Source organism: Fistularia commersonii, chromosome 7, assembly GCF_037954325.1.
Source record: "Fistularia commersonii isolate RoL2024-O1a breed Wild chromosome 7, RoL_Fcom_v1.0, whole genome shotgun sequence".
Taxonomy (NCBI): domain Eukaryota; kingdom Metazoa; phylum Chordata; class Actinopteri; order Syngnathiformes; family Fistulariidae; genus Fistularia; species Fistularia commersonii.
The window spans coordinates 5,553,587-5,572,530 of NC_141290.1; the positions used below are offsets into that span (position 1 = coordinate 5,553,587).

General features: G+C 44.7%; 1 protein-coding gene across 1 annotated transcript in view; it reads left to right on the forward strand.

Annotated features, from left to right (window-relative positions):
- Window positions 1-6,247: 6,247 nt before the first annotated feature.
- Window positions 6,248-18,944, forward strand: part of pot1 (protection of telomeres 1 homolog) — a 30,524-nt gene continuing 17,827 nt past the window's right edge. Inside the window, exons 1-10 of the mRNA XM_086148780.1 lie at window positions 6,248-6,276; window positions 11,576-11,783; window positions 13,640-13,758; window positions 13,879-13,951; window positions 14,798-14,895; window positions 15,512-15,619; window positions 15,760-15,837; window positions 17,182-17,299; window positions 18,113-18,243; window positions 18,325-18,618. Of these exons, the coding sequence (XP_086004906.1) occupies window positions 13,654-13,758; window positions 13,879-13,951; window positions 14,798-14,895; window positions 15,512-15,619; window positions 15,760-15,837; window positions 17,182-17,299; window positions 18,113-18,243; window positions 18,325-18,618 (1,005 nt within the window). The 5' untranslated portion in view covers window positions 6,248-6,276; window positions 11,576-11,783; window positions 13,640-13,653. The remainder of the gene's footprint in view (window positions 6,277-11,575; window positions 11,784-13,639; window positions 13,759-13,878; window positions 13,952-14,797; window positions 14,896-15,511; window positions 15,620-15,759; window positions 15,838-17,181; window positions 17,300-18,112; window positions 18,244-18,324; window positions 18,619-18,944) is intronic.

The following is an 18,944-nucleotide window of genomic DNA, read 5'->3' on the forward strand; positions in this document are numbered from 1 at the left end:
TGGCACGATTCAGATTATTTCCTGCTCATTTTTTGATAATTTTCTCTTGAATTTTTCTGCTCATTTTCAGATCATTTTTGGGGTCTTTTTCTGGCAATTTTCTTGTCCTATTTTGGCAATTTCCTTACATTTAATTGAATCACTTTTTGATCAAGTTTCAGGTTTTGCTGCAATCACAATCATCATAGAGTTTTGATAATTCCTCCTCCACCACCTCCTGCTCTTCCTCTTGCACTTCCTCCTCCAAGTGGAACACCCCATATGGAGGCGTCCGTCTACCATCTGCTCCATGGTGTACTTTGTTCCGCAGTCGATTAGAAACATTAGGAAGGCGCAGAGACCCCCCCCATCCACATCCCCTCGCTTTTCCCCCTCCTCTTCCGCCTTCTGCCGCTTGTCACCGGGAGAAAAGTCATTAGTGTGGCGTATCGAACCCGCAGGCCGCCGAGCGGGGAGACTCGAGCCTCAGTTATAACACGATAATAACATGTGATCGGCTCATCCTCGCTGATTGATCCACGGGTTGACTCCTCATTGCTGCAGAGGACTGACAAACCTCCTCTCCATCGCTCATCACTCGCATTTGATTTTCTTCACTATCGTCTCATCATCATGATATTTCATTGCTATAATCACTCGTTATCAGGTTATCTTATTACTGATCACTTGTGGTTTACTTATATTATGAACATATAAAACAGTTTTTGCACATTTTCAGTTACCTTTTAATCTAATTGTGGATAATAATCAGGACAGCCTTTTTTCTGAAGCTTCAGGTGATTTTTTCATTTTTTTTTAATTTATTTTCTCATTTTTCAAAATAGAGCACGGCCCGTTCAGGTTCCTGTGTGGCAGGAACTGCTTTATATTTGTGCTTCATTTGAATCCCGATATCGATTTTATTTTATTTTGTGTTACATAATATATTGCATTTTGTATTTTATTTTATTTTGATAGAGCCTCAGGGCGGCACTGGCCGGTGTCTTCCTGAGCCGGTCCCAAGCCCGGAAAAATGCAGAAGGTTGCGTCAGGAAGGGCATCCGACGTAAAGCTTTTGCCAAAACCAAATATGCCAGTCAACCATAACAACCAGATCATACGAGACCGGTCAAGGCCAGGGTTAACAAGGACCACATTTGGTACCGATGATGTACAGGGTACCAGAGGAAACTGGGATACTGTAGGTCAAAGAAGGAGAGGAGGAAAGCGTGTTCAGAAGCAGAGAGAGAAGAGGAAAGGCAAGAGTCTCGGACTGAGAGTAGGGACTTTGAACATTGGGACCATGACAGGAAAAGGTAGAGTTGGTTGACATGATGCAGAGAAGGAAGGTGGATATACTGTGTGTCCAGGAGACCAGGTGGAAAGGTAGTAAGGCTAGACGCTTAGGAGCAGGCTTTAAGTTGTACTATCATGGTACTGACAAGAAGAGAAATAGAGTAGGAGTTATCTTGAAGGAGGAGTTTGTTAGGAGCGTCCGAGAGGTGAAAAGAATGTCAGATAGACTTATGAGTCTGAAACTGGAAATTGAAGGTGTGATGCTCAATGTTGTTAGCGGCTATGCCCCGCAGGTGGGATGTGAATCTGAAGAGAAGGAGAAGTTCTGGAATGAGTTAGATGAAGTGGTGCAAAATATCCCCAGAGATGAAAGAGTAGTAATTGGTGAAGACATCAATGGACATGTTGGTGAAGGCATTGGAGGGGATGAAGAAGTGATGGGCAGATTTGGTATGCAGGATCGGAACGCAGAAGGACAGATGGTGGTAGATTTTGCAGAAAGGATGGAATTGGCTGTAGTGAACAGTTTTTTTGCAGAAAAAAACAGGCACTAGGGTAACTTACAAGAGCAGAGGTAGGAGCACGCAGGTAGACTACATCTTGTGTAGGCGAGGTAACCTGAAAGAGATCAGTGACTGTAAAGTAGTTGTAGGTGAGAGTGTAGCCAGACAGCATAGGATGGTGGTTTGTAGGATGACTCTGGTGACAAGGAAGATCATGAGGGCAAAGGCAGAGCAGAGGACAAAGTGGTACGGTTTTCAGGTAGGAGTTGAGAAAGGGTCTGGGTGGTCAGGCTGAGCTTCCAGATTACTGGACAACTACAGCTAGTGTTATCAGGGAGACAGGTAGAAGAGTACTTGGTGTGTCATCTGGAAGGAAAGTAGATAAGGAGACTTGGTGGTTGAATGAGGAAGTGCAGGAGTATATACAGAGAAAGCGGTTAGCAAAGAAGAAGTGGGATACTGAGAGGACTGAAGAGAACAGACAGGAGTACAGGGAGATACAACGTAAGGTAAAGATAGAGGTAGTAAATGCAAAACAAAGGGCGTGCCAGGACTTGTATGCTCGCTTGGATAGTAAGGAGGGTGAGAATTATCTATAAGATTAAGATGAAAAGGATATACAACAGGTCCGGGTGATTAAGGATAGAGAGGGAAATGTATTGACAGATGCTAGAAGAGTGATGGGAAGATGGAAAGAATACTTTGAAGAACCGATGAATGTGGAAAATGAAACAGAGGCAAGGGTAGTAGAGGGGACTATTGTAGACCACATAGTAGCACAAATTAGTAAAAGTGAAGTGCAGATGGCATTGAAGAGGATGAAGAGTGGAAAGGCAGTGGGTCAACAGGATCCTAGAGAGTGAGAAGATGCCTGAAGAATGGAGACGAAGTGTGATGGTGCCTATTTTTAAGAATAAGGGGGAAGTGCAGAATTGCGGGAACTATTGGGGGATACAGTTGATGAGCCAAACAATGAAGTTATGGGAAAGAGTAGTGGAAACTAGACTAAGAGCAGAAGTCAGCATTTGTGAACAGCAGTATAGCTTCATGCCTAGAAAGAGTGCTACAGATGCAGTATTTGCTCTGAGAATACTAATGGAGAAGTACAGAGAAGGCCAGAGGGAGCTGCATTGTGTTTTTGTAGATCTAGAAAAAGCATATGACAGGGTGCCAAGAGGGGAACTCTGGTATTGTATGAGGAAGTGTGGAGTGGCAGAGAAGTATGATAGACTGGTGCAGGACATGTATGCTAGCTGTGAGACAGTGGTGTGGTGTGCTGTAGGGGTAATAGAGAAGTTCATGGTGGAGGTGGGACTCCATCAGGGATCAGCTCTGAGCCCCTTCTTGTTCGCAATGGTGATGGACAGGCTGACAGATGAGGTTAGACAGGAATCTCCATGGACCATGATGTTTGCAGATGACATCGTGATCTGTAGTGAGAGCAGAGAAAATGGTTGAGGAAAATCTAGAAGGGTGGAGGTACACTCTCGAAAGGAGAGGAATGAAAGTTAGTTGCAGCAAGACAGAGTATGTTTGTGTGAATAAGAGGAACTCAATTGGAACAGTGAGGCTACAGGGAGTGGAGATCAGGAAGTTGGAGGATTTCAGGTACTTGGGATCAACAGTCCAGAGCACCGGGGAGTGTAGAAAAGAGTTGAAGAGACAGGTTCAAGATGGTTGGAGTGGTTGGAGCAAAGTATCAGGAGTAATATGAGATAGAAGACTATCGGCCAGAATGAAAGGCAAGGTGTACAACTCCCACACAACTCCTCTTCTTATGTCCCTACACTGGCTCCCAACTTGCCTACCAGGCAGTGAATAGGACAGCCCCATCTTATCTCCAGGATATGGTCAAGCCGCAGGTCCCTACCCATCCCCTCTCGGCGATCGTCCACCCCATCACTCAGAGCCTCCGGCTGCCGATTGAACCGGTCTCAGCTCTTCTCGGTCCTGGCTCCTCAGTGGTAGAACGAACTCCCGAAAAAGGTCAGAACAGCGGGGTCGCTGCCCATCTTTTGCCGTGAGCTGAAAACATACCTCTCCACCAAGCACTACCCCACTAATTGCACTTAGCCCCCAACCGACCCTGAAAAAAAATCAGAGAAATTAATGTATCCATGTACAGTATATGGTTTTGAGATGGCTATTTGGTAGACTGGTCTCTTCTGACTTCTGACGACTGGTACTTTGGATCTTTGGTGACTGAACTGCACTTTTTGTAAGTCGCTTTGAATAAAAGCGTCTGCCATTCACTCACTCCTTTACATCTAAAATAGAGACACAACTTATTCACACAGACACAAATAGAACATGTCGACGTCGCACAGAGAGGCCCCTGGTGGGAACCACCAACCTCCACTAGGTCCTTTCTTTTGTCTTGCTTAACTGATTCTTGGGTGTATTTAATCTCGTAATTTTTTGGATTATATTTCTATTTGATTATTATCAACGTTGTAGTCATTATATTTTGTGATTAATTATTCTCTATTTCTCGGTCACTTCCTCAGTTCCGGCATTTCTTTATTTTTTTTTAATGTTTTCCAGTGAAATTATTCATCATTTATTTAGTTAGTTTAGTTGTTTTTTTTACTCATGTCACTTCCTGTCATCCCACTGTTCCTCCTCGGATGGAACAAAAACTTTCCTTATTACTCTTTATTCAAACAAATTGAAAATGTTAGATTTTTTTTCATTTTTAATATTATGACGAAAACAATGTCTCACCCCATATGCACACACATACACACACACACACACACACACACACACACACACACACACATATATATATATATATAAAATATATAATAATATATACACATATAAAATATTTAAATTTATGAATATTTAGAAAAATATACTTTTAATTTGGGTAATGTCATACTAATTTTCCACTAGTTTCCTAGCTAATGTGAATTTTTTTTTCCTGTATTTTCTTTGAAATTTGAAACATTTTAATTTAATTTTAAAAATTCCTAGTAATTCTTTGAAATCCTTTAGATTTCATTGCGCTTTTTTCCTCTCATTTCTTTTTTTTTTTTTTTTTTTCCACATTTTCCCTTCGGATTTCTCTGCTGATAGGCAGAGGCATTTTTTCCACCTGATTTTGAGGTGGAATTTTCAAATGAATTTTTTTTTTTGGTCTTCACAACAATTTCCAAGAATCCCGAATTACTAAAAGACACAGAGTGGTTGATTTATTTTGAGACTCTGCACAGAAAGGCCTCTGTTGGGAACCACTGACCTTCATAAGGTCATATCTTCTGTCACGTTTAACTGATTTCCAGCCGTCATCTCGTCCTTTTAGGGTTTTTTTTTTCCTTCACAACCAAGTGAAGGAGCCCCGCTGATGCATGGGGTCTCCGAAAAAAAACTCCTCGGCGGCTACAGATGTGATGTGAACGCGCGGGCAGTGAACGCATCGTCACGGATCCCCGTTAAAAAGGACAAAGAGCCTGATCGGCCTGACAGTGTTTTGACTACTGACACAAATCCTCCCAGACGACTACATCACGGGGGGTGGAGGGATGGAGGGGGGGTCACAGTCAGTCTGCTGGCAGGTTGACCTCTTAATGCCCCCCCCCACCACCACCACCACCTGACAGGATGCTGCCTCCAGTTTTTGAATCCTGCAGTCACTTGCCGCTGTCAGAACAACAAAATCTTACGATATGGAATAATTTACGAATTTAAAGCAATGCTGATTAGTCAATGGAAAACACAGTGATCATCTCATTGTCGTAGCCGTAATTGATTACTCTGCTTTCATGCTTAATTGAATTGCATCCAAGGGCCCGTCTGAGGTTGACATTGCAATCTTTCAGTTCCTTTGTTTGTTAGAAGAATGAAGAAGAAGAAATACCTTTATTGCCACATTCAGTTATAAATAGAGCACAACATCAGCGACCACTGCTTGCAGAATATTAAATTAAATCATGATTAAATTTTAAAAATTTGACTCTAGATGCTAATTCAAGCCAATTATAAAAATTAATGTGGCATTCCTTTCTGCGTGAGATTGCTTATTCCTGACTAATTTTGTGTTTCTGTTTTTTAGATCTTTTTTTAAAAAAAAAAAAATTGATAATTGTTGTTTATTTCCACTTCTTACTGATGGATTTGGTCATTTCTGGCCTATTTTCAGATAATTTATGACTTATTTTCTAGTTATCGCCAAATTCCAAATAATTTATGACTTGTTTTTCAGGCATTAATCTCAGATATTTTGGTCATTTCTCGTTGCATGTCAGAACATTTCCGCTTGGGTTTTTTTTTTTTATAGTCAACCGAGATCAATCAGAAACTTGGTGCGTTTCAAGATATGTATTCTATTATTTTGTAGGTTTTTTTTTTTAGGCGGAATTGTCATCGCTTATTTTGGAGGCCGGAAGTACGGTTACCCCGACTTCCTGAAACCCGGCGGGCTCAGTCCATGTGCGCATGCGCAGCTTGTCAAGTACGAAGCTAAGCGAGGGAAAAAGCAGACCGGATTACAACCGTGAGTCCATTATTCTGAGTTTAACCCCGTGTTCTGTATTTTGAACAATTACCTTCTCCGCATAAAGCGTGTTTAAAACGCTACACGATTCAGTCATTCCTTATATCTTTTGGGAAAGTTTGTTTCCATTTGACGCTAGAGTAACAGTTTCAGGAAGGACACTTTGTCGAATTCCATCAACAAATCCCTCTTTTTGTATTTCATTGCTCCTTCGCCGGCGGAAACGCGTTGTAAATCCCGATTTCAGTCACCGTCTCGTCTTATGCAAAATCGCGTTAATTTTCGGTGCTCAACTAATAGAGAAATAAAAACTCTCAAACGAATTTAAATAACGATTGTGTTCGTTTCTCAGCCAGTGCTGTTCCTCCCCCCCGCAGTCCCACTCAGATGCACCGGCATCTGTCACAGATGTCAATGTGAATTATTCAAATACTCCCAGAACCGTTTGGAAAGGCTAGATACGACCTGAATATTCACCGGATTTATCACCGAGCACTTTATCTCCACTAATTTTATGCACATTTTACTGTGTTGGTTGCATTTACAACAGCCGTACTTAATGCGTAAAATGAGCGATTTTCGAATGCAGTTTTGTACTGCGTTCGGTTCAAGCTGTCCTATAATGCATCTTAAGTTTATTGTTTATATCAACATCGACATGTAAGGTCTGGCGTGCAGCGAATATTATTTTTGTACCAAGTCAACCCTTAAACAAACTTTCCCTGTGTTTTCGACCAAAGGTTGTGCTAGCTAAGAGGTTAGCGCACCACCCCCCAGCCAAAGTTGTCCTGTACGCTAATTAAGATTAGTAGCATAGCTAAAACGCTATAACTATTGTCTTCATTATAATGTGTAGTTTTCAGTGTGACAGTTTGTTATACTACTATCATACATCTGTTGATGCTGTAAATTGCGAGTTCTTGGTTCACTGGATACCATATATTTGTGTTGTCTGTGTACTCCTCTGTGTACACCTGTGTTGTGCAGTGTAATCCTCACAGGATAAGGTAGAACAGTGTAAATATGTCAAAAATGATTTCAATTTACTAACTCAGTGTGAAATCCAATATTTCTAATATCCGTAAATTTGTGTAGTTGCAATGCATATTTCCCTCTGATGTGCAACCTTTCCAGATCACTCTTTTCAATGTCTCAAACATGTCCTCAATACATCTGGGAATGGTATAATTTGAGAGCGTAACTTGGGCTATTTCTTTAACAGCACCAGGGCCGAACATTTCTTTTACGATGATTTAGCAAGCAGGTAGTATTAATATCTCAGCAACGGTGTGTGGCTGTTTAGATTTAGCCATAAATTATACAACATTGTGGCTAGCTTACAGAGCTTGTTCACTCGTCTTGGTGGTTTTCTTCAACAACGCTGCCTGTTTCAAAATAGTCTGTGTTTTTATCTCGAAGTGAAGGGTGTTGAGTTTGGAGATGACGTTTAAGTTTGCTTAGAGCCACAGCATTGTTGGACAGCTTTTCCTCGCACATCAGGCATCACGTAGTCGGCTAAAAGTGAATCCAAACGCAATACAACTTGGATTGGAGAGCTAAATACTGCAAAGTAAAAGTACACACCAAACAAGTGGAATTACAAAATATCAATGAATATTATTCACATATCTGATGATATCCCAGTGAAAGTTACAGAAAAAACTGTCAGGCTGTTAACTGTGAAAGGATTTAATCCAGTGTTTGACAGTGACAGGATGTTCCAGGACATGGTTTGGCTCCGGTTTCAGTGCAAAATATTCAGACAAGGTTCTGATCTCAGACCAGCAGGACACGTTTGAAGCTCCCCTCCTCCACTCACCACTTCCACCTGCACCACCCTTCAAGCAGGAGTCGGGGGGAAATTGATTTTTATCATTTATTTCAGATATAGCGGTTTGAACCACTGTCATCTTCATTAAAAAGAAACAAAAGAAAAAACAACAATTGCGAACGCAAAACTAGGGTTGACTTCTTTGTGATTTAATTAGGGTTAGAGACACCCACAGACCCGCCCTGATGTGATAACATCCAGGACGACGCAGGATTGTCTTGGCCTGGTTAGCGGTGCTTCTCTGGCGTTTGCGGCGGGAAACACCATTTGTTAGTCGCCCTGCCTGCAGCGCCCTCTGGTGGTCCGGAGGTCACGGCTCAGTTGGCTTGATATTGCAACACTCGAAGTGATTCTCTTCCAATGAGCGGAGACTTGGAGGAGACGGCCGGGGCTCGACGCTCCCTCGGTCTGCGCTGACCCGATCGGGAAGCGGTGCCTCCTGCGGTGAAGGGACCGCAGTGCAGGCGGCTGCTACGATAAAGGGGGCTTTTGATGTTCCTCGCATCGGCATCAAGAGGTCACCTGATGCCCCCCTGCCACCATCACACACAGACACACACACTCCTTCCTGTCATTGAATATGGAGCTGTAATATGAAAGCGGATCACAGTCAGTCTGTGCAGCAGGAGGCGCCGCAGCTTTCATCTCACTCACAGATGACGACCTTCTCCTCAGCATCGGCCAAATCATTAAGCGCGTGCAGGAAGGCAGCGAGAGAGATCCCCTTAAAGCATGCGACAGATCACCTTAAAGTCTGTGACCGATCACCTTAAAGTCTGACAAATGACCGTAAGTCTGGGTCAGATTCCCTAGAAAACTGTGACAAATCAACTTTTAAGTCTGTGACAGATCCCCTTAAAATTTGACAAATCAACATAAGTCTGTGACATTCAATTAAAATTATGTGACAAATCAACTTAGCCTGTGAAGGATCTCCTTAAAGTCTGTGACAAATTCCCATAAAGTCTGGCAAATCAATGTGAGCCTGTGACAGATGCCCTTGAGACCTGTGACAGATCACCTCAAATTCTGACAGATCCCCTTAAAGTCTGACAAATCACCTTAAAGTCCCTGCCAGATCCCTTTAGTAAAGATCAATGAGGTTGGTGTGTGAACCTGTAAGTATTATGTGTCTGCAGCAGGTTTGTGTGTGTGTGTGTGTGTGTGTGTGTGTGTGTGTGTGTGTGTGTGTGTGTGTGTGTGTGTGTGTGTGTGTGTGTGTGTGTGTGTGTGTGTGTGTGTGTGTGTGTGTGTGTGTGTGTGTGTGTGTGATTGAGACTAGCTGTTTTACCTGTAAGTATTATGTGTCTGCAGCAGGTTTATTTGTGTGTGTGTGTGTGTGTGTGTGTCTGTGTGATTGAGACTAGCTGTTTTAAGTGTGTGTTTGCACCTCTTATTGTGATGTCTGCAGCAGCTGTTTGCCTGTGGCTGGTGTGTGTACCTGGATTTGTTGTGTGTGTGTGTGTGGCTCAGCGTTCTCCGTCATAAATAAACATAAAAGCTGACACCTTTAAAGCAATGATTTCCTGCTGCGTTCAGGGACCAGCCTGTAAAACACGCCGCTGGAAACCTTGAGGCCGTTCTGAGCTCGTTCCTCGTCCTCGGAGTAAATCTAGGAAATAATGGAGCCCCACCTCTCGAGTGCAACTCGTTTCCTTGTGTTTTTAGCTAATTATCATTAAATGTATGATTTTCCTCAGTTTCATGTGCTGTCACCCAATTTCCTAGTTTGTTCTTCTTCTGTGTTTGTTTCTAATTATTTTCACAACAGTGAAAATTTTTTTCCAGCTTAGCAAATTTTATTCATTCAATTTTCGTTCGCAAATACTTTTTCGAGATGACTTCAGGTGTTTCTCACTTCCCGCCAGCAGATAATCAACCGATATTTCAGATGATTTCCTGTCGATTCTCAAGTTAGCACCCTCCAGTTTGTTTGCTAACTTCTTGTAAAACTGTACGCTAAAGTTGTGGCAAATTTTAGGAAACATTTTAAGAGATTACTTGCTCGTTTTTAACGGCAGCGCGGTGGAATGTCCTTAGGGTTCTCTTGTCGCGGGGGTGGCTTCACCCCCCTGCCAGGAACAGAATGCTGTCGGAGCCAAACTAAGTTTAATGAGCTTGTCTGTCAGGGACTTGCAGAAACAAGGGAGTCCAAGGCCAATCGCAGATTTCTGATGGTAATCTGTTTTCTTTTTTTTTTTGAAGTTGAAGAAGAAGAAGCTAACATTTCCCTTGGGTGGAGAGCAAAGCTTAGGCGTGTGTCCTCAGCTGGTGTGGAGGTAAACACTTCTGCAGTACCACATATTGCCACCGGGGGGACAAGCGGTAAATAGATATCCGTACAAGAACAAGGATTCAAAGTGAAGTGGGATCAGTAGTTTCTTTAGGAGATTTAATGGTATTCAAGGTTGCCTTTCCACCTTTCAAGGGTGATTCACTCCTTTTTAGGTCATTTATTGATTTGTTATTAGTTCATTTTCATGGATTTATAGATCCTCGCTCATATCAAAGTTGAATCTCTGCCGTTGTTTCGTTCTGGCAATGAGGAGCCCGTGTTTCTTATCGCGTACGATGAAGGTCCATCTCGCCCGACCCTTTGGGGAGAATTTCTCTGATTCTCGGCGTGAAGAAACCTCCTTCGGGCAGACAGTGGAATAAAGCTCCTCAGATGTGCTTCTTTCCCCGCCGGGTGGGAGATTAGACCAATCATATCTGCACTCCCAGGCCCTAGGGCCGCGGCTTAGCCTCCGCATCCGGAGAGAAATCACAAAACACCAGTGTTCCCTCAAAGAGCTGATGGTCGCTCGGTTGGGGGCGGGCAGTGGGAGGGAGTAGCTCTTCACCACGAGGTGGCAGGAGGTCGGATGTGAATCAGATAAAAACCCAATTGTCACAGTTACGAACAACAGGTTTGGTCTTTGCCGACGGGAAGGAAGTCAGTGTTTGGTTGGAGAAAGTTCAGAGTAGAATCAGAAAAACTTCATATGTCCCAGAGGGGAAATTGGGGAAAATGGAAAGTTCTGGGCAGTGAGAAGGAAGTTTAGGGACATAAACAGGAAGTTGAGGTAAATGAGCAGGAAGTTCAGAGACATAAACAGGAAGTTGAGGTAAATGAGCAAGAATTTCAGGCAGACAAAAAGGAAGTTCAGGGACACAAACAGGAAGTTGTGGTCACTGAACAGGAAGTTGAGTTTAATGAGCAGGAAGGTCAGGGACATAAACAGGATGTTGAGGCTAATGAGCAGGAAGTTGAGGCTAATGAGCTGGAAGATAAGGTTAATGAGTAGAAAGTTCAAATGACCGAGAAAATCCAGAGGAGCCGAAACCATCCAAAATTCTTGAATAGATGAAAGAAAGTCTCAAACTAACATAAGGTGAATCTGTCTAAGGCTGAGGGCTGAGAGAAACTCCTGAAAGTCCTGCTCTGCAGAGTCTCTCCATCCCACCTCCAGTTTCTTTTCTTTAAAGGTGTCGCATGTGAACATGCCGGTTCTTTAATATTCCGACGGCAGCGGCGGCGGCGGCTCCTCCGGTGCGTCTCGTCCGCCGAGGCTGTGACTCAGCGGGCTTTGAATAACCCCCCGCCCCCCCCCACGGCAGCGACTTGGCGGCTGGCGCCACCTGATAAAAGGCTCCAATCTTCACCTGTTCAGACGCAGCGTTGTTTATCCGCCAGGTGAGTCTCCCCGAGCAAACACTTGGCCCTCATTACGGAAATTAAATGTGCGTTTGTGGTGGTGGGTGGGTGGGGGGTACACTACTTCAGTCCCAATGAAGATGGAGGAAAATACCCGACGTGCTCGTTTTATCTTTCTGTGTTTAACGACCGACCTCTGGTTTGGATATTTAAGGCTTATTATTGCTACTGGAAATAAATTACCCCGAACACCTGCAAGAAGTTAACCTTTAATATTAACAAGACGTTTACCCTGAATATCAGCAGGAACTTAGCTTCATTATCTGCAGGAAGTTAACATTAAATTTCCGCAAGAAGTTAACCTTAAATGTTTGCAAGAATTGAACCTTAAATATTTTAAGAATTAACCTTAAATATCTGGAAGTCAATCTTAAATATCTGCAGGAAGTTAATTTATCTGCAGGAAGTTAACTTTATCTGCAGGAAGTTAACTTTATCTGCTGAAAGTTAACTTTATCTGCTGAAAGTTAACTTTATCTGCAGGAAGTCAACCTTAAATATCCACAGGAAGTTAACGTTAAATATCTCCAAGAAATTAACTGTAAATATCTGCAAGAAATAACCTTAAATATCCACAGGAAGTTAACGTTAAATATCTCCAAGAAATTAACTGTAAATATCTGCAAGAAATAACCTTAAATATCCACAGGAAGTTAACGTTAAATATCTCCAAGAAATTAACTGTAAATATCTGCAAGAAATAACCTTAAATATCCACAGGAAGTTAACGTTAAATACCTATCTTAAATCTATTTTAAATAACTGTCTTAAATGGTTAATATTTGTCAGAATCAAACCTTAAATATCAACGGGAAGTTTTGATAATTTATACTTATTAATCCCTTGCGGGAAATTCCTTCTCTGCATTTAACCCATCATGGATAAACCATGAGCAGTTGGCAGGGGGGTCAATTAGGGGTTCAGCGACTTGCTCAACCACAATTCGAGGAGCCGGGAATCGAACCAGGAACGTTCAGTTTGAAGGACAACCAAACATTGAATAATGCAGGAATTAATCTTAATATCTCCAAGAAGTTAACCTTAATCATCTGCAGGAGGTTAACCTGAAGTATCTGTGAGAAATTAACCTTAAATATCCACATGAAATTAATCTGCAAGAGGGATGAAATTATGATATCTAAGATCTAAAAATGTAAGGGGAGGAGTTGATGTACAACTCCTGATTTGCCCCAGCCGGTCCTACAATCTCAGGTTGGTGGCCGCCTGGCGGTTTCGGAGAGCCCAGTGAGTTTGATGCAAACAAGGTTCCCCATCCATCCATCACAGCTGCCTCTTTGCAGAGGTCTGTCCTCACCCTGTCACCATTTACCCCCCCCCCCCCCCCCCCGCCTCCCCACCCGCCCCCGCTGTAAGTGGCTGTGGAGCTCCCAGGTGTTTCGCTGTTGACGGAGCGGCGCAGCGACTGGCAGGGTCAGACTCCACCAGCGCCCACGAATGATTCTCGCCCGCGGCCCCACGCGTCCCGACTCTCAGGAAGCTGATTTGATTCTACATCTTTTGCCCCCGTCTGGGTCTCCTCTCCTTCTGCCCCAGCGAGCAGCCGCTCCTCGCTCGGCTGAGCGGCTCGCCGCCCCGCGGCCTGTTCCCTTTCGCCGCCGAGGGACTCCGCGGTCGAGTTCGCCCAAAGTCGGGAGTAACCGGCTGTGACAGGAAGCCACACGTCACCTGCCGGGAACACGGCTGCCGCTTTCCCCGGCTGGGTCTCCATGACCCGAGCGTCGCGCCACCGACATGGATCTCTAGTAACCGGGTCACGTGACAAGAAGAAGGTGAACATCTGCGGAGGAAAGACTCCTTTCTCCTCTGGCCTGCAGGTTGCTGTGACATCATGGCCGAGGGGGCGGAGCCGAGAGACGGGCCGCCCGCCCGGCACGCCAGGATCCTGATCCCCGACATCCGCATGGATGCCGACGTGTCGGGCAAAGAGGTGAAGGTCAGTGAGTATGAGGGATTTGTTACTTTTTGAATTATTATCTGCTCTTTAAAAGAATCTGAAACAGGAAGTGACCCCAGCGTCAGTCACAGTAAACGCCCATGTCTCCTGTCTGCTCAGGGTCAGGTGGTTCACAAAGGTCCACTGGTGACGCTGACGGACCACAGCGTCCTGCTGAAGGCCGTCATCAGAGGTAGAGGGTCAACGATCTTAAGTTTTTATTTCATTGATCAAAGATCATGTGAGTCACACGATTGATATCAGAATAGTAACAATTTTGACCGAAAACATCTGCGTAGCTGATGACCGGTGATTGATATCATTTTATTGATGTCCTTGCTGATTGATTTCTCTTGTGATTGGTGATTGCTTTGCGATTGACGCCTTTAATGATTGACATCTAAGCGCCGCTATTGACTGACATCTGCCGTCTGATGATTGACGACTATTTATTGGAATCTGATGATTGACTTCTGTGATGATTGATGACCAATTATTGACGTCTGTCGTGATTGAGGTCTGCCTGGTAATTGCTGTCTCTCTGGTGATTGACATCTGTGATGATTGATGACTGATGATTGACGTCTTCCAAGTGATTGACGTCTCTGATGACGTTTATGGAAAAGATTTAACTCTTTACTTTTTTAATCCTCTCTTTCTTTTGAGGTTAAATTTGGTCATCATTCCAATCTCTGGCTTTCAATTGAAGTTCAAGTTGTTCAGATGGTTAAGAAGGGAATTCCTGAGGTTCCCCAGTCCCCTAAAAACCCATCAGTTACGTCAGAAATACATCAGATCGCTCAAAATACCAAATCGGACTTTATTACTTTCAGAACTTTCTCTTACTTTTACTGCTTTTACTGACAGAGAAACGCCTCCAGCTGTCTGAGACCGCCAGTTCAATAATCAATGTCAGAGTTTATCGACCCTGAAAAGTCCCGAACTCGTGGGTTTACGGCTCAGATCACCGCTAGCCGCTAACATTAGCATCTCATCCCTGGACTCTTCTAACCTCACTTCCTTTTTTTGTTTTTGGTAGAAGATGCAGTCCAACAGGACCCGTCCCGGCACCTGTCCATCAACATTGTCCTGTTCGCCTCTCTGGCCAAGAACTTCTACAGATGCGCCAGTGTCGGGGTGAATACCAGAATGAACCGCCTTGGATGTGAAGCCATCTCATCCAAGGGGGTTCAGTGATCATCACCGAATGTCTCACTTCGTGATCCCACCGTCAGACACCAAGAACATACCTTTGATTTCAGCCACTTTTCTCGTTGACTTCTATCTCCTTTCTCGCTTTGAACTTTTCTTCCTGGCAGATTTCATTCTGTAAAAGTTTATTTTTGAGGTGTTTTAATTGGAGCGTTCATTTCATCTCCTGGCGGGTTTCCACGTGGCGTCTCCTTGACTTTCAGACGCTCTGTCTCTCTCTCGTTGACGGGTGGCGGGGTAAATCCCTCTCCCATGTTGTTTGTAATTTCTGTCAGTAATCCCGTCAGGGATTATCGCCCCGCCGTCCCGACGGCTCTTTGGAAATGCTGGTAAAAGCAGTAAGTAACAGGATTATCAGGCGACGTCCCCGTTTTCACCCCGAGCGGCCTCTCCGGAGCGTAAACAAAAGACCAGCTATGAGTTTGACAGCAGCTTTACGCCTTCCCCTGCCCTCCCTCAGGGGGGGAAAGGGACCAGCATTCCCCTTCCGCCACTTGGCGCCACTCTAATCCGGTCTTCTACGGATCCATTGGATCCACAGGACGTGGTCGTGGCATCGGGCTTCACGGTGGGGAAATCTCCAACCGCCCTAACGGACCGGCTGCATCCTTGCAACCTGCTGCTGGCAGGAGAGGGAGCCAGCATCCAGGTGAGGACAACACAAACCCTCTGGAAGTGTCAAAGGTTGGATTACAGCTGCATGATTTGGCACTGTAGCTTCTCATTATGGACATGACCCCACACCCAGTATGACAAACTTCCATGTCCTCCCTGCTCTCCGTCCCCCAGGTGTGTCGCCCGGCAACCTCTGAACCTCCACCTGCAACCCCGGCGAGGAAGAGGAAGAGGTCTGCACCTGGCACTGAGGTCAGACACCCTGGACGTCTCGGAGGTCTTGCACCCATTAGCCATTTCCTGTACCAGAGTCACGCCTCGTCTCGGGGACGGACACCGGGTCTTTAAATCCACCGAGGGGGCTGCTGCTTCTCTCCCCTTGCAGTGACTAAACCCAGAGGGGTAATTAGTGTGCCTGCCTGGAGGCGTGTCCCTGCTGTGCTCAGTGAGACGGATTGAAGGCAATACGTTCAAAGATGACAGTGACCCCACTTCCCTAAACACACACACTCAAACACCCTGTTGGTTCTGACCTCCTGCCGAGACCAGCAGGTTCTACTCCCGTGGAGTATCAGTGCTCAGTGTTGACAGCAGATGGTTGGATCACATGATGTGGCTGAGTGGTCAGTCACTGCGGGCGGTGGCCAACAGCCACTTAGCCACCTCTGTTAGATGTCAAGATATTGGGTTAGCATCCGTTTGAAGTCAAGAAGCCTCTGCTTTACAGCTGTTTGGAGTTTTTTTAAACGTCTAACAGAGTTAGCTGATTTAACGTCCATTTGAAGTCAAGGTGGCATTGCTTTACATCCTTTGATCCATCCTTTACAGATTTGTTTTACATCTGTTTGTAGTCTGTTTAATGTTCATTTGAAGTCAAGAAGCCTCTGCTTTAAAGCTGTTTGAAGTCTGTATTCTACTAAATGTCTGACGTTGGTTAAGCATCCTTTTGAAATCAAGATGCTGTTGCATTATTTCCATTTGAAGTCAGTTGCATGTCTGTTTGAAGTCAAGAAAGTGTTGCTTTACATTTTTTTGAAGCCTGTTTTAAGTCAAGAAAACATATCTTTACATCCATTTGAAGTTGGCTTCATGGATGTGTTAAGTCAAGAAGGTGTCGCTTTACCCTTGTGCAAAGTTGGTTTAACGTCTGAAGTCCCTTTGGAAAGTGTGGAAAGCTTTGTATTACATCTGTTTAGTCTGTTCAATGTCTCTCTGAAGTCAAGAAAGTGCCGCTTTTCATGTGTTTAATGTCTGTCCGGGTCTGTTTGATGTTGGATAAAATTGGTTTATTGACTTTTTGAAGTCCGTTTAAAGTTGGTTTGTTGTCTGCAGTTGCTGTTGAAAGGTAATTTCAACTTTGACTCTTTAAAAACAAGATAAACAGATTGGCTGGAATGAGCATCTGCCTCAAACTGATCAATCAGTTATCGGAACTTCAAAAAGTCAATTAAAAGTTGCAGCGCCGAACAATTAAGTAATCTTCCTCGGAGGGTATTTTAATCTCCTTGGCCAATAAAACTACGACTGAATCCCCGGAACATGGATTTAACGGCCAATAGCCAATTGATTCACGCCAGCGGTTTTCCTCTCCCTCAGGTGTCCAAGGTTCCCAAGTACACCTACAAGCTGCTGGACAACCTGCAGGTTGGGGATGTGGTCAACGTCTACGGGGTGGTGGTGTTTTTCAAGCAGCCCTTCAAGAGCCGCGGAACCGGTCAGTCACATGTTCATGGTACTCGTGCTCCCCCATTCCTTTCTGGACACGTGACTCAAAGAACAGGGTGAATGTCCATACTTGTTGCCCTACAATGTAACACTAGAACAGGCCTCCGCTAAAGGCTAGCGTCATGTTTAGCTCTTCTATTACATGGCGATAAAACAAGAACCAAAGAGGTCACCGGGGTCACAGATGGGTGGTACCCGAAGCCCATGAACCGAACCAAACATCAGTACTGTTGAATGTAAGGCTGTTGGAAAATTAAGACCAGCGGTATCACCACCCCAGTCAAACATGGATTGGCACATAGCATACGGTATGCAAAGTCAATGGCTCTATACAGAGGGAAATATGCTGTACTGGGTTATGTACAGATACTGTACCTTAAGTTAGTGGTACTATCTGCAGACGTTTAAAGGTACAGAGTACCTAGTTCGGAGAATTAAATGCAAAGTTAATGGACGATTGAATATCAATCGGCACAAAGTTAGTGGCACTGGTTGTAAAGTCAAAGGTACTCAATGGAAAGGAGCTGTGCTGATGTACAAAGGTGCTGTACGCAGAGTTAACTTGTACTATAGCTGGCTCAGAAAATGCAACATGTGACTTTCATGCTGTTTAAAAAAGACTTAAGAGTTTAGTTCTTCTACTGGAAATTCCTTTTGATATTTCTTCCTGAAACTTGGCAGTATCTTCAATTCCTGGCATGTAATAATGGCCTCCCGTGATGATATTTTGGAGGAGAAGCTGAACTCTGTCTGTCGTTGTTGGACTGGACTGTGGTCCAAAGATCTGCCTGGATTTCCTCAGATTTCTGCTCCAGCCTGAAGATCACCGACCAGACCAACCAGAAGGTCTCCTGCACCATCTTCTGTGCCAAGCTGGAGCACCACCCCAAAATCTTCCGAATCGGCGACATCGTCCGCCTGCACAGAGTCAAGGTCGGGGCTTTTTTCACGTCCCAAGAATAACGCATCTCGCGACGGCTCCAGCTTGCCTGACGTACGCTCGCGTCCTCACAGGTGCAGCGCTTCAATGACTCCGTCATGCTGATCAACAGCTTCGGCTTTTCTGTGGTGACATTTGACGGGGCGGCGGGCGGCGCCGTGGAACCGCGCGCCAGCGGACGCTCCTTCTCCTTCGACCGGGAGGACCAGCGGAGGGTGGAGGAGCTGCGGTCGTGGGCCTCCAGCCAGGCCTTGCTGCCGGCTGCCGGGGTCACCCGTCTGTCAGACATCCAACCCAGATCCTACTTTGACCTGACCTGCCAGCTGCTAGCCAAGGCTCTCGTCGACAGCACCTGCGTTCTGCTGAGGGTAAGACCTGTGTCCGTGGTGACGACGCCCTCAGAGCTACCATCTATCTGGTCGGGATTAAGCTGGAACATCCGATGTCGACCGATTGATCGTGAACTACGACGGCAAACGTTGCCAGTTGCTTATTAGTCCTCCGGATGTTTACGGCATCACGGTGAGACTTCGTTGGTTTGTGGATCTTTTCGTTTCTGTTTAACTCCACCACTTCTAAAATGTAACATCTTGTCTTTTGAATCAATCTGGTCTTCTGAAATATTCGTGAAGAATAACAGAAGAGCATCTTTAGCTATGTCAAATCAGATTTGACGCGGGTGGCAACATGGTAA